At 51.2% G+C, this 18,026-nt stretch overlaps 1 protein-coding gene across 1 annotated transcript in view; it reads left to right on the top strand.

The window, feature by feature from the left end:
• GK (glycerol kinase) overlaps window positions 1–18,026 on the top strand; it is a 311,446-nt gene that overhangs the window by 77,882 nt on the left and 215,538 nt on the right. Inside the window, exons 6-8 of the mRNA XM_030202379.1 lie at window positions 4,809–4,815; window positions 12,584–12,721; window positions 13,674–13,783. Of these exons, the coding sequence (XP_030058239.1) occupies window positions 4,809–4,815; window positions 12,584–12,721; window positions 13,674–13,783 (255 nt within the window). The remainder of the gene's footprint in view (window positions 1–4,808; window positions 4,816–12,583; window positions 12,722–13,673; window positions 13,784–18,026) is intronic.

Here is an 18,026-nt window from a genome sequence, read left to right on the forward strand (position 1 = left end):
TGGTTTTTAGTGATTTCTGGAAGTTTAAATGGTGGTACGTTGTTTTCACGGCTTTTGGTAGTGCGTTCCACAGTTGTGTACTCATCTCCCCTTAAGTTCCTACCCGTAACCTCTGCTCTCAAGACAAATCCCTCCTTTCAGTACCCTTCTCCACCACCGCCACTCCAGGCCTATCATTCCTCCATGCTCGTGGCCAAGATCCAGTCGTACCAGCTCTACACGAGCATCCACGTGCGGAATAATGTGAGGCAACTGGCGGACCTGGTTGACAAGCTTCCATCGGAGCAGTCCAGGTCGTTTCAGGAGGTGGTCAGGCAGCTGAAGGCGTGTCGCAAATTCCTGTCCAGGGGTATTTATGACACTTTTGATGTTGCATCCCGTTCCGCTGCCCAAGGTATAGTGATGCACAGACTCTCATGGCTGCGTGCCTCTGACCTGGACAACTGGACCCCGCAGCGGCTGGCGGATGTTCCTTGCCAGTTGGTCGAACAGCTCCACGAGCGGGAAACCGCCCTCGACAACCTCTCCCACCGGGCGCCTTCAGCATCTACCTCATCAGGTAGACGGTTTTTCAGGGGAAAGAAGACTGCTCCTTAGACTTATTACAAGCGTAGGTACAATCCTCCTTCCCATCAGCCTGCCCAGGCTCAGCCCCAGCACGCTCGTTTGCGTCAACAGCATGCGACCAAGCTGGCCCCTGCGGCTCCCCAGCAAAAGCAAGGGACGGGCTTTTGACTGGATCAGGAGGAGCATAGCCGCCATAAACATACCTGTGCCGGATGATCTACCGATCGGGGGGAGGTTAAAGTTTTTTCACCAAAGGTGACCTCTCATAACCTCCGACCAGTGGGTTCTGCAAATAGTTTGGTGCGGGTACGCCCTCAATTTGATCTCCACCCCGCCAAATTGCCCACCAGGAGCTCAGTCTTTCAGCTTCCAGCACTGGCAGGTATTTGCAGAGGAACTCTCCGCTCTTCTCAGCGCCAATGCGGTCGAGCCCGTTCCACCAGGGCAAGAAGGGCTGGGATTCTATTCCAGGTACTTCCTTGTGGAAAAGAAAACGGGGGATGCGTCCCATCCTAGACCTAAGGGGCCTGAACAAACATCTGGTCCGAGAAAAGTTCAGGATGCTGTCCCTGGGCACCCTTCTTCCCCTCATTCAGAAAAACGACTGGCTATGCTCCCTGGATTTAAAGGATGCCTATACCCACATCCCGATACTACCAGCTCATAGGCAGTATCTGTGATTCCGTCTCGGAACACAGCATTTTCAGTATTGTGTGCTACCCTTTGGGCTCGCCTCTGCGCCACGGGTGTTTACGAAATGCCTTGTAGTGGTTGCGGCGTTGCTACGGAAGCTGGGAGTGCATGTGTTTCCTTATCTCGACGATTTGCTGGTGAAGAGCACCTCGGAGGCAGGAGCTCTACAGTCCATGCAGATGACTATTCAACTTCTGGAGCTACTGGGGTTTGTGATAAATTACCCAATCCAGTCCCTCGAATTCACAGGAGCTCTGCTGAATTCACAGACGGCTCATACCTATCTCCCAGAGCTGAGGGCAGAGAATCTCCTGTCCCTCGCTTCCCAGGCCAGAGCGTCTCAGCAGCTCACAGCTCGGCAGTTGTTGTGACTCCTGGGCCATATGGCCTCTACAGTCCATGTGACTCCCATGGCTCGTCTTCACATGAGATCAGCTCAATGGACCCTAGCTTCCCAGTGGTGTCAGGCTGCGGGGAATCTAGAGGATGCAATCCAACTGTCCACCAGTTTTCGCAATTCACTCCACTGGTGAATGATTCGGTCCAATCTGACTTTGGGACGCCCTTTCCAAATTTCTCAGCCGCAAAAAGTGCTGACGACGGATGCATCTCTCCTGGGGTGGGGAGCCCATGTCGATGGGCTTCACACTCAAGGACTGTGGTCCCTCCAGGAATCAGGTCTGCAGATCAACCTCCTGGAGTTGAGAGCGGTCTGGAACGCGCTAAAGGCTTTCAGAGATCGGCTGTCCTTTCAAGTTATCCAAATTCGGACAATCAGGTTGCCATGTACTACATCAACAAGCAGGGGGGCACCGGATCTCGCCCCCTGTGTCAGGAAGCCGTTGGGTTGTGGCACTGGGCTTGCCGGCACGGCATGCTTCTCCAAGCCACATACCTGGCAGGTATAACAACAGTCTGGCTGACAGATTGAGCAGGATCATGCAACCTCAAGAGTGGTCGCTCAACTCGAGTGTGGTATGCAAGATCTTCCGGGAGTGGGGAACCCCCTTGGTGGATCTTTTCGGCACTCAAACCAATCACAAGCTGCCTCAGTTCTGTTCCAGGCTTCAGGCCCACGACAGGCTAGCATCGGATGCCTTTCTCCTGCATTGGGGGAAACGGTCTTCTGTACGCATATCCTCCCATACCTTTGGTGGGGAAGACTTTGCTGAAACTCAAACGAGACTGCGGGACCATGATTCTGATTGCGCCTTTTTGGCCCCGTCAGATCTGGTTCCCTCTTCTTCTGGAGTTGTCTTACGAAGAACCGTGGAGACTGGAGTGTTTTCCAACCCTCATCACTCAGAATGAGGGGGCGCTTCTGCATCCCAACCTCCAGTCTCTGGCCCTCACGGCCTGGATGTTGAGGGCATAGATTACGCTTCCTTGGGTCTTTCTGAGGGTATCTCCCGAGTCTTGCTTGCTTCCAGGAAAGATTCCACTAAAAAGAGTTACCTTTTCAAGTGGAGGAGGTTTGCCGTCTGGTGTGACAACAAGGCCCTAAATCCTCGCTCTTGTCCTACACAGACCCTGCTTGAATACCTTCTACACTTATCGGAGTCTGGTCTTAAGACCAACTTAGTAAAATGCCACCTTAGTGCGATTAGTGCTTATCATTTCCGTGTAGAGGGTAAGCCCATCTCTGGACAGCCTTTAGTTGTTCGAGCCATGAGAGGTTTGCTTTTGTCAAAGCCCCCTGTCAAACCTCCACCAGTGTCATGGGATCTCAACTTCGTTCTCACCTAGCTGATGAAATCTCCTTTTGAGCCACTGGATTCCTTCCATCTGAAGTACTTGACCTGGAAGGTCATTTTCTTGGTGGCTGTTACTTCAGCTCGTAGAGTCAGTGAGCTTCAAGCCTTGGTAGCTCATGCTCCTTACACCAAATTCCATCATAACAGAGTAGTCCTCCACACTCACCCTAAGTTCCTGCCAAAGGTGGTGTCGGAGTTACATCTGAACCAGTCAATTGTCTTGCCAACATTTTTTCCCCGTCCGCATATCCGCCCTGCTGAACGTCGGTTGCACACATTAAGACTGCAAGACAGCATTGGCCTTCTATCTGGAATGGACAAGCCCCCACAGACAGTCCGCCCAACTATTTGTTTCTTTTGACCCCAATAGGAAGGGGGTTGCTGTCGGGAAACACACCATCTCCAGTTCCATATCATCATGCTGATCAATCCATAGACTGGTGGGTTGTGTCCATCTACCAGCAGGTGGAGATAGAGAGCAATCCTTTTGCCTCCCTATATGTGGTCATGTGCTGCCGGAAACTCCTCAGTATGTTCTCTATCTCAGCAGGTGGTGGTCACACACAGCAGCAGCTCTGGCTAGGTCTCCAAGCCTAATTTTTAGGTTTTGTTGAGTACCTGGGGTTGAGGGCTCTTCTTGAGCAAGTGCAAACCTGGTGGCGCCAGGTCCCTCCTTTTCTCCCCCCTCCCGCTGGCTCCGTTAAAAAAAAAAAAATTTTTTGGACGTCCTTAAGGGCGTTTATTTCGACGTTTATTTAAACGTTTATTGCAGCTACTCACTGGGACACCAGGTCGTTACAGCTCGGAGCGAGAAGCAGGTAATTTTTACCTTTTTATAGCGGGCAGGGGGTTCCCCGATCGATCTCCACGTGGCCTATGGCGTCGGAGGGCGAGGGCGCGAAGATTCGCTCCCCGGACCGCATGTGCGCTTCTAGCGGGGATGCGGGGGTCTTAAAGTCTGATTCGCCCTTGTTGGGTGTCAGTTTGGAGGCCGGTCAGTGTCCTGGGTCTTCCTCCGGTGCGGCGGTTTTTCCCGCCATAAACGCCCATCCCCCGCTGCTCGCCTCCGCCATCTTGGCCGGCCACTCTGCTCGGATGGCTTCTTCTTGGGCCGCCCTTGAGCTGGGAGACGTTAATGCCATGGCCGCCCTTGATTTGGGCGACGGCAAAAAAGCGGCTAAAGTTAAGCGCCGTTCTTCCCGCGCGGCTCCTTCGCGGAGTGTCGCTCCGGACGCCATCTTGGATGCGCAGCATGTTTCTCCCCCGCTCTTGGCGAGCGCCGGTTGAGGGTGCGTCTAGGGCTGTGGCCCAGGCTGCTGAAGTGCACGGTCTGGGGGGTTTCTCCCCCGAGTTTATTTTGCTGCTGCATCAGGCCTTCATTATGCAAAACGCTGCCCCTTCTCCCTTGTCCGATAAAGGGGTTGAGGCCCCCGGAAGTAAACGCCCTCGGGTGGATTCCCATTCCTTAGAGGACTCTGTTTCCTCTGATGTAGATGAGGGCAGCGTATCTGAGTTCTCCCAACGGTCCTTTGGGGATTCCTTGGAGGAGACGGATTCCCGCTCGGTTGGAGCGGATGACCCCTCTGCAGCGCGGATCTTTCGCTCAGAGGATTTGCCCAACCTGTTAGTGCAGGCCATGAGCATTTTGAAGATTTCCTCTCTAGAGGACGTCTCTCCCTCAGCCCCTGTTGGCTCCGTCATTATGCTGGGGACGAAGCGCCCGCCTAGAACCTTCCACGTGCATGATGCAATGCACACCTTAATTTTGGCTCAATGGGATGTCCCAGAAGCGAGCCTCAAAGTGGCTAGGGCTATGTCCCGCCTCTATCCTTTGCCTGAAAGTGAACGGAAGGCCTTTCTTTGGCCTACCGTGGATTCTTTAATCACTGCGGTGACTAAGAAAACGGCGTTGCCGGTGGAAGGTGGCACGGCCCTAAAGGACGCCCAAGACAGAAGATTGGAGGCGGCCTTAAGGTCGTCCTTCGAGGCGGCTGCCTTAAGTTTGCAAGCCTCAGTTTGCGGCTCCTATGTGGCCAGGGCGTGCCTGACGATTGTGCAGCGGGCTTCCCCCTCGGATCCTTCCTTCAGGGCTGATTGGCCGGCCCTGGAATCGGGCTTGGCTTATATGGCAGACTTACTGTATGATGTCTTGAGAGCCTCGGCTAAAGGTATGGCTCAGACAGTCTATGCGCGGCGGTGGCTTTGGCTGAAACATTGGTCTGCGGACCACGCCTCTAAGTCCCGCTTGGCTAAGTTGCCTTTTAAAGGCAAGCTGCTCTTTGGGGTCGAGCTGGACAAAATTGTGACCGATCTCGGCACGTCTAAGGGCAAGAGGTTACCAGAGGTCAGGGCTCGGGCCAGTGCTCGCCCCGGTATCTCCAGAGGACGGTTTCAGGAAGCCCGTCTGTACCGCCCGGGCAAGTCGGGCTCCTCTGCCCCCTCTTCCTTCAAGAGGAACTTCTCCCCCAAGCAGCATTCCTTTCGCAGAGACCGCCGTCCCGGAGGTGCGCCCTCCGGTCCTCCCCCAGGGTCTCGTACCCAATGTCGGGATCCTGGTCCATGGCCCAGTGCAGATTGGAGGACGCCTGTCCTCGTTTCTGGGCGAGTGGACCAGGGTAACTTCAGACGCTTGGGTGCTGGAAGTCATCAGAGACGGCTACAAGCTAGAGTTCTGCCGACCCTTAAGAGACGGGTTTGTACTCTCTCCCTGCAAGTCTCCGGTCAAAGCTGTGGCAGTGCAGCAGACCTTGGACAATCTGATCCGCCTGGGTGCGGTCGTTCCGGTGCCAGAAAATCAGCTTGGCAAGGGACGTTACTCCATTTACTTTGTGGTGCCAAAGAAAGGAGGTTCTGTACGGCCTATCCTCGACCTCAAAGGGGTCAATCAGGCCTTGAAAGTTCGGCACTTTCGCATGGAGACTCTCCGCTCTGTTATAGCGGCAATGAAGGCAGGGGAGTTCCTGGCATCCTTGGACATCAAGGAAGCGTACTTGCATATTCCCATCTGGCCTCCTCATCAGCGCTTTCTGCGTTTTGCAGTCCTGGGCCGACATTTCCAGTTCAGAGCCCTCCCGTTCGGGTTGGCTACTGCTCCGCGGACCTTCTCCAAAGTAATGGTGGTCATCGCGGCCTTCCTGCGAAAGGAAGGAGTACAAGTCCATCCTTATCTGGACGACTGGTTGATCCGAGCCCCCTCTTATGCAGAGTGCGGCAAAGCTGTGGACCGGGTGATTGCTCTTTTGAGCTCCCTGGGGTGGATCATCAACTGGGAGAAAAGCCAGCTGCGCCCGACTCAGTCCCTGGAGTATCTGGGAGTTCGATTCGACACCCAAGTGGGCAGTGTTCCTGCCGGACAATCGGATTGTCAAACTTCAGGCTCAGGTGGACCAGTTCCTAGTAGCCTCTCCGCTTCGGGCTTGGGACTATGTGCAGCTGTTGGGCTCTATGACGGCCACGATGGAAGTAGTGCCCTGGGCCAGGGCTCATATGAGACCACTACAACACTCTCTGCTGCAGCGCTGGACTCCGGTGTCGAATATTATGCTGTGCGCCTTCCCTTGGACCCAGCAGTGCGCAAGGCGCTGAGCTGGTGGCTGAAGACAGACAAGTTGTCTGCAGGGATGCCTCTGGTGACCCCGGAGTGGATTGTCGTCACGACGGACGCCTCTTTGACGGGCTGGGGAGCCCACTGCTTGGGAAGGACAGCGCAGGGGCTCTGGTCTCCTGCAGAGGCAAAGTGGTCTATCAACCTCCTGGAACTCAGAGCCATTCGGTGGGCACTTTTGGAGTTCCTCCCGGTACTGGTGTTGAAGCCAGTACGGGTCCTGTCGGACAATGCCACGGCTGTGGCCTATGTCAACCGCCAGGGAGGTACCAAGAGCGCCCCTCTAGCCAAGGAAGCCATGAATCTATGCCAGTGGGCGGAAGCGAACCTGGAACAGCTGTCAGCGGCCCACATTGCCGGAGTCATGAATGTCAAGGCGGACTTTCTCAGTCGCCATACCTTGGATCCCGGAGAGTGGCAGTTATCGGCTCAGGCGTTCTTGGACATCATGAAGCGCTGGGGATGAGGAGTTTATTTGCCAAGATACAAGTCAAATCAGTGATTGACAACAGGCACGTACAATCAATTAATTATAGGAATATAATAATCCAGCTGCAAACAGGTGTTAATTAGTTCCTAATTTTTTATAATTTCTTTTACCAATTAAAGGTTTTACAAGGGAAAGTAATTAGGTAATTTGTCAATTCTGCTGGTCACATTAGTTTCCCTTGGAGAGAGAGAGTGCCAACCCTTCTCTCTAATTTCAGCCAGGAAATACTCTGATTTTTATAGGTGCCTTCAGGATATGGATAATATGACAGTAGATATACCTGATTGGATCTATGCTAATGTCATGGTTACCACTGATTGGCTCATGCTAATGAGTAGCTTTTAACTTGCTAACATGGTTTTGTCTTTAGCTCGCTTGACCACAAATCTTAAGCAAGACACTGCATCCAGCTATACCTTTCCTTTCTCACACCATGGCTGACCACAGTGTCACGCTGTCCTTTGGACCCCCACCTTTGTGTTTCCTGTTGTTCTCTTTAGAGCTCCAACACTGGGAGTTCAAGCAAGAGTCACACAAGCCTGTAAGCTTTTCCCTCATTTTAGAGCCTGAACCAAAGTCTAGGCAGGGGACCAAGGCTCATAGCTGTAGCATTTTTATACAGTGGTTTCTCTGTTTGGCCGTTCTGGGCCCTCATGTTCTGTTCCAGGCTTTGCCTTTCAGCATGGCTATGGCTCCATTCACCTTTTCCTAGGTTTGGGAGTTTTGCAGCATTCTCTGCAAGGACAGCATCAGAGTGCACCTCGCTCTAGACGAGATCCGAGAGTCTATCTTCGGGACTTCTTGGAATCCTTGGGCTGAGGTGGTCACCCTTCAAATGAGCCACCTCGTCCCATTCCAGACAGCTCTGGTATGATATTTTTTTTGCCTGACTGAGGACTGGAGGATTTGGGTGCGCAGTCTGCTCAGGGCGCTGAGTCCTCAAGCCTGGCCAGGCATTTATGTCATGGGCTCGGTGGCGGAAACTTTGGAGGTAGTGCCGTGGGTGGTGCTCATAGACTACTTCTACAACTCTTGCTTCTCGACGGGTGGTCTTCTGTGTTCCAGGAGTGTTAGCTGTGTCTTCCGTGGCTGTTCTCGGTATGGCTGCTCATGAACTGGTGGCTCTGCAATTCCTTCCTGTGGAAGGGATGCCTTGGTGCCTCCGCAGTGGATGGTTGTGGTCACAGATACGAATCTCTCGGACTGGAGAGCCCTTTGCCTCCTTCTTCCGTCTCCAGGGCGGTGGATGGCACAGGGGACGGTGTAGTCAATCTCCCGCCTGGACCTGCTTTTGGTTCTGTTCGTCTTCTAGCCTTTCAGGACACATTGCAGGCTAGGCGGTGCTTGTGCCGTCTCCCCCGCCTGAACCTGCTTTTGGTGCTGTTTGTCTTCTAGCACTTTATTTATTTATTTATTTATTTATTTATTGCATTTGTATCCCACATTTTCCCACCTATTTGCAGGCTCAATGTGGCTTACAATACATCATGAGTGGTGGAAATGCATTAGAAATTTATATATTTAGTGTTACAGAAGGATCTTGGGCAACATGATAATGATAAAACTTGATAGTACTATAACAAGCATGTATTGTAACACAGTTCTGAATATATGTGGAGGAGTTATGTGTATTCATGTTGGTTTATCTTTGTGGTATGCTTTGTTAAAGAGATGGGTTTTCAGTAGTTTGAGGAAGTTCGTTAGTTCATGGATCGTTTTTAAGTTGCGCGGCAATGCGTTCCCATAGCTGTGTGCTCAAGTAGGTAAAGTTTGACGCATGCATTAGTTTGTATTTTAGACCTTTGCAGTTAGGGAAGTGCAGATTAAGGAATGGGCGGGATGATCTTTTGGCATTCCTGGGTGGTAAGTCTATCAGGTCTGACATGTAGGCTGGTGCATCTCAATGAATGATTTTGTGAACTAGGGAACATATTTTGAACGTGATGCGTTCTTTAAGTTGGAGCCGGTGTAGTTTTTCTTGTAGGGGCTTGGCACTTTCATATTTTGTTTTGCAGAATATGAGTCTGGCTGCAGTATTCTGGGCTGTCTGAAGTTTCTTGATTATTTGTTCTTTACAGCCGGCGAAGAGTGCGTTGCAGTAGTCTAGATGACTGAGCACCATTGATTGTACCAGGTTATGGAAAACTGTCCTTGGGAAGAAAGGTCCTACTCTTTTTAATTTTAATCTTCATGGTTGTGTTTTTTGCGTGGCTCTCGAGTGTTAGGTGTTGATCGATGGTAACTCCAAGAATTTTTAGGGTGTCTGAAATTGGAAGGTTCAGGTTTGGTGTGTTAATGGTGGTGAATTTGTTCTTGTTATGTTGAGAGGTGAGTATGAGGCATTGGGTTTTTTTCTGCATTAAGTTTCAGCTGAAATGCGTCCGCCCATGTATGCATGATGTGGAGACTTTGGTTGATGTCGTTGGAAATTTCCTTTAGATCTTGTTTAAATGGGATGTAAATCGTTACGTCGTCTGCGTATATGTATGGGTTGAGGTTTTGGTTTGATAGTAGTTTGGCCAAGGGTGTTATCTTTAAGTTGAATAGAGTTGGCGAGAGGGGGGCTAGGTGGTGCTTGTGCCGCCAGACAAGATGAGGCGGTGGTTTCTTCTTCGACAGAGTGGGAACTCTGAGTCAGACTGTGGCCATCAGGGCGTGTTGCCTCCATGGAGTGGGCATTTCTACGCTCCTAGTGTTCCATTTCTATGCGGCCCACTTTGCGGGCTTTTCCTACGGTGAGTTCTCTTTTCTTCCGTCTTCTGGTCTCGGCAGAATGGTTATTCCACACCAGTACTTCACCAGCTTAGTCTCGGATAGAGAGCTCTGGAAGTAGATCTGATGGTGTCCCGGCTGGACTCCCAGAGGCCTTCTTTCTTCTATCATTGGAGAGAGGGCAATTCGGCAGGGTTGGTTGTTCAATTGCTTCCTTAGCCAGAGGATGTTCTTAGATAGTATTTCCTCAGTGGCCTCTCTGCGGCTGAGTTTATTTTGGATCACTCACCACCAGGGTTCAGTCATTCTGGTAGCTCCAGATTAACCACGGTGCCCTTGTTATGCTGATATGGTGCATCTCCTGGTGGCACCTTTGTTTTGGATCCCGCTTGCCTCCCGGCTCTTCCTTCTGGATCTGTTCCTGAGTGGATGATCCTTCTCGCTTTAGTCTTACGGCATGTTTTTTTGAGAGGCCGACTCTGAGGAACAGAGTTCTTTGGACGCAGTGGTTACTGTTCTGTTTCGATCTTGGTCCACGGTCCACTTCACCCACGTATTCTCGAGTGTTGAGGTTTTTTTGAGGCTGGTTGCGACCCACGCTTGGTCTTCATTGCGGACATCTGTTCCTTCACGATTGAGTTCTTTCTGTAGGATGGGTTGCAGAAGCCTACCTTGCACTCAGAGGTGGTGCATTTCTTGCAGAGTGCTTTGCTCCTCTGCTGCTGCGACTTTGTTACACAGTAACATAGTAACATAGTAGATAACGGCAGAAAAAGACCCGCACGGTCCATCCAGTCTGCCCAACAAGATAAACTCCTGTGTATACCTTACCTTGATTTGTACCTGTCTTTTTCAGGGCACAGACCGTATAAGTCTGGCCAGCTCTATCCCCTCCTCCCAACCACCAGCCCCGCCTCCCACCACCGGCTCTGGCACAGACCGTATAAGTCTGCACAGCAATATTCTCCGCCTCCCAACCACCAGTCCCACCTCGCACCACCGGATCTGGCACAGACCGTATAAGTCTGCCCACCACTATCTTCGCCTCCCCACCACCAACCCCTCTTCCCCCCCACCGGCTCCACCACCGAAACCTTGTTTGTATTCTCCGAGTCTAGCTTGGGGCTCCTTGTCTACTGAGCATTGCTTCGGACTCCTTTTGTTCCTTTGCAGAATGCTTCACTTAGGAACTTACAACCAGTGTTCTTGGTTGCCAATTCGAATTTTTAGCACAGCCATGCCAAGCTGTTTTTTCTGCAGTTTGCTGAGTCTGGAGTGACCTTGCTTTCGGTTCCTTCTTTCCTTTCTGGCTGTGGTTTGGCTTTTCTTTTTCAGCCTCTTTCTTCTCTCGTTTCGGGAGGGGGATTTTCACGTGGAGTACACAGCACTTCATCTTCTGGATGTTCAGAGGGTTCTCCGGTATTCGCAGATGTTGCATGTTTTTCAGCGTTCAGATCGTCTCTTTGTCTTTGCTGCTGGTTCTTGCCGTGGGACAGCAGCCTCTGGTCTGATCTGATTTTGTTCTCGTTGTATTGCAGATACTTTTTGGATTTTTTTGCAAAGGTTGTGTCCTGCCAGTAGCATTGCAGGCTCATTTCACGAGATTGCGATCTACCTCTTGGGGGAACGAGTGTGCTTTCACTATTCAGATGCTGCCTTTGCAGCGGTGGTTCTGTCTCGGGGAACGGTGATTTCCTACCCTACTTAGGGATTGCTTTGGTACATTTCACCAGTTCTTGGGTTCATCTGCTGCATACGCTAAGGAAGGTAAAATTATGCCTTACCTGCTGATAATTTTCTTTCCTTTAGTTGCAGCAGATGAATCCAGGATCCCGCCTTTTGTCAGCCGCGCTTGTTTTGCCTGTCTTTTCTTCTCCTAGTTTTTAGTTTCCAAAAAAAAAAGGAGAAGAGGAAAGAGAACAGAAACCACGGAAGAGGACTCCATCGCTGTCGTGGTTTCTCTTAAGTCAGACTGACGAGTTTCTGTTTTGTGTGGTTGGTGAGGAAGGCTTCCTGGTTTCTTGTCTGATTCTGCTTGGTGAAGAGACATGTACTGAGGTGAAGGAGGAGCTGGCCGTCTGGTATCACTGCCTTCAGCTTTGTAATCTCTATCTCTACTTGCTGGTTGATGGACACAACCCACCAGTTCTTGAATTCATCTGCTGCTACTAAAGGAAAGAAAATTATCAGCAGGTAAGGCATAATTTTACTTTATTTGGCAAGAAGGGAATATGTTGATGAATTAAACGCTGAAGCAAAGGCAGTGAGGAAATGAAGCCAATGCCAGATGGACTTCTACAGTCTGTTTGCTGTGTATGGCAAAGACAGATCAGGATGGGCTGGAGTGGGTTTTGACAGTAACTCCAGCAGCTGAGAAATAGGCTGCTGCAGGGCAGTCTTCTTTTTACAGTCTGAGCCCTGAAAATGACAAGGATGGATCAGGAGCAAGTATACGTATTTTATACCACATTCATACTGTATGAGTGCCAGTTTTCTATATCTCAGGGGAAGGGGAAGGCATCGTATAATGAAACTTGGCATGTAAAATGTTATAATAATGTTATTGGATGTTGGATCTATAATGCTTTGATAATGAATGTGACTGTTAGGCTGACTAGATGGATCATGCAGGTCTTTATCTGCTGTCATTTACTATTTTACTATGTAAGGTGTTGTCCTTCCGAAAGAAGTATATGTAATATGTATAGTAACTGGAGAGTATTACAAAAAGCATAGTTATGGCAGTATTTCTCATTTTTATAGGGTATTACTGGACTGCCCCTTAGCACTTATTTCAGTGCTGTGAAGCTTCGATGGCTCCTGGACAATGTGGAAGAAGTGAAAAATGCCGTAGCTAATGGAAGAGCTATGTTTGGTACCATAGACTCGTGGCTTATATGGGTATGTCTTCATTTTATATATTGTAAGAATGTGGACTTTTGGAAGCTTCCCTCTTAGATATGTGTGCGATAGAACTAATAACTTTATTAGGATAATTGAAACTTAAAGTTGTCAAATACTTTGTAAAGCACGAGTTCAAATTAAAAGTCTATGGGGGCCTTTTACAAAGGTGCGCTGAAAAATGGTTTGCAGTATTGTAGGCTTGGGTTTTGTGCGTGTGCCAATCCATTTTTTAAAGCGCCTTTAAAAAAAAAAAAAAATACTTTTTTTTTTTTTTTTTTTTTGCCGAAAATGGACATGCGGCAAAATAATAATTGTCCATTTTGGGTCTGAGACCTTCCGCCAGCCATTGACCTAGCAGTAAAGACTCACGCGATAACCGGGCGGTAATGACCTATGTGCACCAAATGTCATTTGGCACGCGTCCGTTACGCACGCCCAAAAATAAAAAATATTCTTCAGACATGCCAAAAATGAAATTACTGCAAGAGCCACATGATAGTCGGGTGGTAACTCCATTTTGGCGCGTATTGGACGCGTGTAGACGCTTGCGCGGCTTAAAAGGGCCCCTATGTAAGTAAGGGGAGGAAAGATGTGAAAGTGAGCAACTTTGTTTTTTTTTTTTTTATTGTCTTAGAATTGAATTAGGTGTTCTGCATGATTGCACCATTTTGAAACATTTTATTTGAGCACAGGATATTTTCTCTGTCAATAGAAAAGCTAGATTTTTTTAAAACTATTTTATCAGCACATCAAAACAGAAGACTATTAGAAATGCATTAAAAGAAACATAAAACAAAAACTTATATTAAATCATACTTTTTTACCAGGTAATCTAGTTGGTGATAGAAAAATAGTTAATTGCTTTTCATCAAAGTTCAAAGTATAGCCACACAAAAAAAGTGATGTTCAAAATAGTTGGTATTTTTAGTTTTACCTTTGTTTCATACAGAGCATAACAGGGGGGAAGAATGGAGGTGTTCATTGTACAGATGTGACCAATGCCAGTAGAACAATGCTGTTTAACATTCACACTTTGGAATGGGATTCTGATCTCTGCTGGTAAGTTCTTCTACATCTGATGCAAATTTGAATGTTGGTTCCATATCATCATGCTGATCAATCCATAGACTGGTGGGTTGTGTCCATCTACCAGCAGGTGGAGATAGAGAGCAATCCTTTTGCCTCCATATATGTGGTCATGTGCTGCCGGAAACTCCTCAGTATGTTCTCTATCTCAGTAGGTGATGGTCACACACAGCAGCAGCTCTGGCTAGGTCTCCAAGCCTAATTTTTAGGTTTTGTTGAGTACCTGGGGTTGAGGGCTCTTCTTGAGCAAGTGCAAACCTGGTGGTGCCAGGTCCCTCCTTTTCTCCCCCCTCCCGCTGGCTCCGTTAAAAAAAATATATATATTTTTGGACGTCTTTAAGGGCGTTTATTTCAACGTTTATTTCAACGTTTATTGCAGCTGCTCAGTGGGACACCAGTTCGTTACAGCTCGGAGTGAGAAGCAGGTAATTTTACCTTTTTATAGCGGGCAGGGGGTTCCCCGTTCGGTCTCCACGTGGCTTATGGCGTCGGAGGGTGAGGGCGCGAGGATTCGCTCCCCGGACCGCGTGGGTGCGTCTAGCGGGGATGTGGGGATTTCAAAACCTGAATCGCCTTTGTTAAGCATCAGTTTGGAGGCCGGTCAGTGACCTGGTTCTTCCGGTGCGGCGGTTTTTCCCGCCATAAGCGCCCATCCCCCGCTGCTCGCCCACTCCATGTTGGCCGGCCACTCTGCTCGGACGGCTTCTTCTTGGGCCGCCCTCGAGCTGGGAGACGTTAATACTGTGGTCGCCCTTGATTCGGGCGACGGTAAGAAAGCGGCCAAAGTTAAGCGCCGTTCTTCCCATGCTGCTCCTCGGAGTTTCGCGCCGGACGCCATTTTGGATACGCAGCATGTTTCTCCCCCGCTCTTGCGAGCGCCGGTTGAGGGTGCGGCTAGGGCCGTGGCCCAAGCTGCAGAAGTGCACTGTTCGGGGGGTTTCTCCCCTGAGTTAATTTTGCTGCTGCATCAGACTTTTCTTATGCAAAACGCTGCCCTGCCCCCTGTCTGATAAAGGGGTTGAGGCCTCCGGAAGCAAACGCCCTCGGGTGGATTTCCAGGCCCTAGAGGACTCTGTCTCCTCTGATGTAGATGAGGGCAGCGTATCTGAGTTCTCCCAACGGTCCTTTGGGGATTCCTTGGAGGAGACGGATTCCCGCTCGGATGGAAGCGGATGACCCCTCTGCAGCGCGGATCTTTCGCTCAGAGGATTTGCCCAATCTGTTAGTGCAGGCCATGAGCATTTTGAAGATTTCCTCTCCGGAAGACGTCTCTCCCTCAGCCTCTGTTGGCTCCGCCATTATGCTGGGGACGAAGCGCCCGCCTCGAACCTTCCACGTGCATGAGGCCATGCGCACCTTGATTTCGGCTCAATGGGATGTCCCAGAAGCGAGCCTCAAAGTGGCTAGGGCTATGTCCCGCATCTATCCTCTGCCTGAAGGTGAACGGGAGGCCTTTCTTTGGCCTACCGTGGATTCTTTAATCACTGCGGTGACTAAGAAAACGGCGTTGCTGGTGGAAGGTGGCACGGCCCTAAAGGACGCCCAAGACAGAAGATTGGAGGCGGCCTTAAGGTCGTCCTTCGAGGCGGCTGCTTTAAGTTTGCAGGCCTCAGTTTGTGGCTCCTATGTGGCCAGGGCGTGCCTGACGATTGTGCAGCGGGCTTCCCCCTCGGATCCTTCCTTGAGGGCTGATTGGCCGGCCCTGGAATAGGGCTTGGCTTATTCGGCAGACTTGCTGTATGATGTCTTGAGAGCCTCAGCTAAAGGTATGGCTCAGACAGTGTCTGCGCAGCGGTGGCTTTGGCTGAAGCATTGGTCTGCGGACCACGCCTCTAAGTCTTCGCCTGGCTAAGTTGCCTTTTAAAGGCAAGCTGCTTTTTGGGGTCGAGCTGGACAAAATTGTGACCGATCTCGGCACGTCTAAGGGCAAGAGGTTACCAGAGGTCAGGGCTCGGGCCAGTGCTCGCCCCGGTAACTCCAAAGGACGGTTTCAGGAAGCCCGTCGGTATCGCCCGGGAAAGTCGGGCTCCTCTGCCCCCTCTTCCTTCAAGAGGAACTTCTCCCCCAAGCAGCATTCCTTTCGCAGAGACCGCCGTCCCGGAGGTGCTTCCTCCGGTCCTCCCCCAGGGTCTCGTACCCAATGACGGGGCCCTGGTCCATGGCCCAGTGCAGATTGGAGGACGCCTGTCCTCGTTTCTGGGCGAGTGGACCAGGGTAACTTCAGACGCTTGGGTGCTGGAAGTCATCAGAGACGGCTACAAGCTAGAGTTCTGCCGACCCTTAAGAGACGGGTTGGTACACTCTCCCTGCAAGTCTCCGGTCAAAGCTGTGGCAGTGCAGCAGACTTTGGACAATCTGATCCGCCTGGGTGCGGTCGTTCCGGTGCCAGAAGATCAGCTTGGCAAGGGACGTTACTCCATTTACTTTGTGGTACCAAAGAAAGGAGGTTCTGTTCGGCCTATCCTCGACCTCAAAGGGGTCAATCGGGCCTTGAAAGTTCGGCACTTCCGAATGGAGACTCTCCGCTCTGTTATAGCGGCAGTGAAGGCAGGGGAGTTCCTGGCATCCTTGGACATCAAGGAAGCTTACCTGCATATTCCCATCTGGCCTCCTCATCAACGCTTTCTGCGTTTTGCAGTCCTGGGCCGACACTTCCAGTTCAGAGCCCTCCCGTTCGGGTTGGCTACTGCTCCGCGGACCTTCTCCTAAGTAATGGTGGTCATCGCGGCCTTCCTACGAAAGGAAGGAGTACAAGTCCATCCTTATCTGGACGACTGGTTGATCCGAGCCCCCTCTTATGCAGAGTGCGGCAGAGCTGTAGACCGGGTGATTGCTCTTCTGAGCTCCCTGGAGTGGATCATCAACTGGGAGAAAAGCCAGCAGCGCCCGACTCAGTCCCTGGAATATCTGGGAGTTCGTTTCGACACCCAAGTGGGCAGAGTGTTCCTGCCGGACAATCGAATTGTCAAGCTTCAGGCTCAGGTGGACCAGTTCCTAGTAGCCTCTCCTCTTCAGGGCTTGGGACTATGTGCAGCTGTTGGGCTCTATGACGGCGACGATGGAAGTAGTGCCCTGGGCCAGGGCTCATATGAGACCACTACAACTCTCTCTGCTGCAGCGCTGGACTCCAGTGTCGGAGGATTATGCTGTGCGCCTTCCCTTGGACCTAGCGGTGCGCAAGGCGCTGAGCTGGTGGCTGAGGACAGACAAGTTGTCCGCAGGGATGCCTCTTTTGACCCCGGAGTGGGTTGTCGTCACGACGGACGCCTCTTTGACGGGCTGGGAAGCCCATTGCTTGGGAAGGACAGCGCAGGGGCTCTGGTCTCCTGCAGAGGCAAAGTGGTCTATCAACCTCCTGGAACTCAGAGCCATTCGGTTGGCGCTTTTGGAGTTTCTCCCGGTACTGGCATTGAAGCCAGTACGGGTCCTGTCGGACAATGCCACGGCTGTGGCCTATGTCAATCGCCAGGGAGGTACCAAGAGCAACCCTCTAGCCAAGGAGGCCATGAATCTATGCCAGTGGGTGGAAGCGAACCTGGAACAGCTGTCGGCGGCCCACATTGCTGGAGTCATGAATGTCAAGGCGGACTTTCTCAGTCGCCATACCTTGGATCCCTGAGAGTGGCAGCTATCGGCTCAGGCGTTCTTGGACATCACGAAGCGCTGGGGCCAGCCGAGCCTAGATCTGATGGCGTCATCGGCCAATGGCCAAGTGCCGCGCTTTTTCAGCAGAGGACGGGACCCTCGATCTCTGGGAGTAGATGCTTTTCTCCAACAGTGGCCGACACAGGAGCTTCTCTATGTGTTCCCGCCTTGGCCCATGATGGGCAGGGTACTAGACCGGGTGGCAAAGCATCCGGGCCGGGTAATCCTGGTGGGTCCGGACTGGCCCAGACGTCCCTGATATGCGGACTTGATCAGGCTCTCAGTGGACGGACCGCTGCAACTGCCAGCGGAGCAGGGCCTGTTGCATCAGGGTCCCGTGGTGATGGAGGATCCCTCCCCCTTTGGTCTTAAGGCCTGGCTATTGAGCGGCAGCGTCTGAGGAAGAAAGGCTTCTCAGACAAGGTCATCGCCACTATGCTGAGAGCGAGGAAGCGCTTTACTTCTACTGCTTACGCCAGGGTTTGGCGTACCTTTGCATCGTGGTGTGAGGCAGGCTCCCTTTCTCCCTTCACTGCTCCAATTTCTTCAGTGTTGGCGTTCCTGCAAGAAG

This window comes from Microcaecilia unicolor, chromosome 4 (genome assembly GCF_901765095.1).
Source record: "Microcaecilia unicolor chromosome 4, aMicUni1.1, whole genome shotgun sequence".
Lineage (NCBI taxonomy): Eukaryota > Metazoa > Chordata > Amphibia > Gymnophiona > Siphonopidae > Microcaecilia > Microcaecilia unicolor.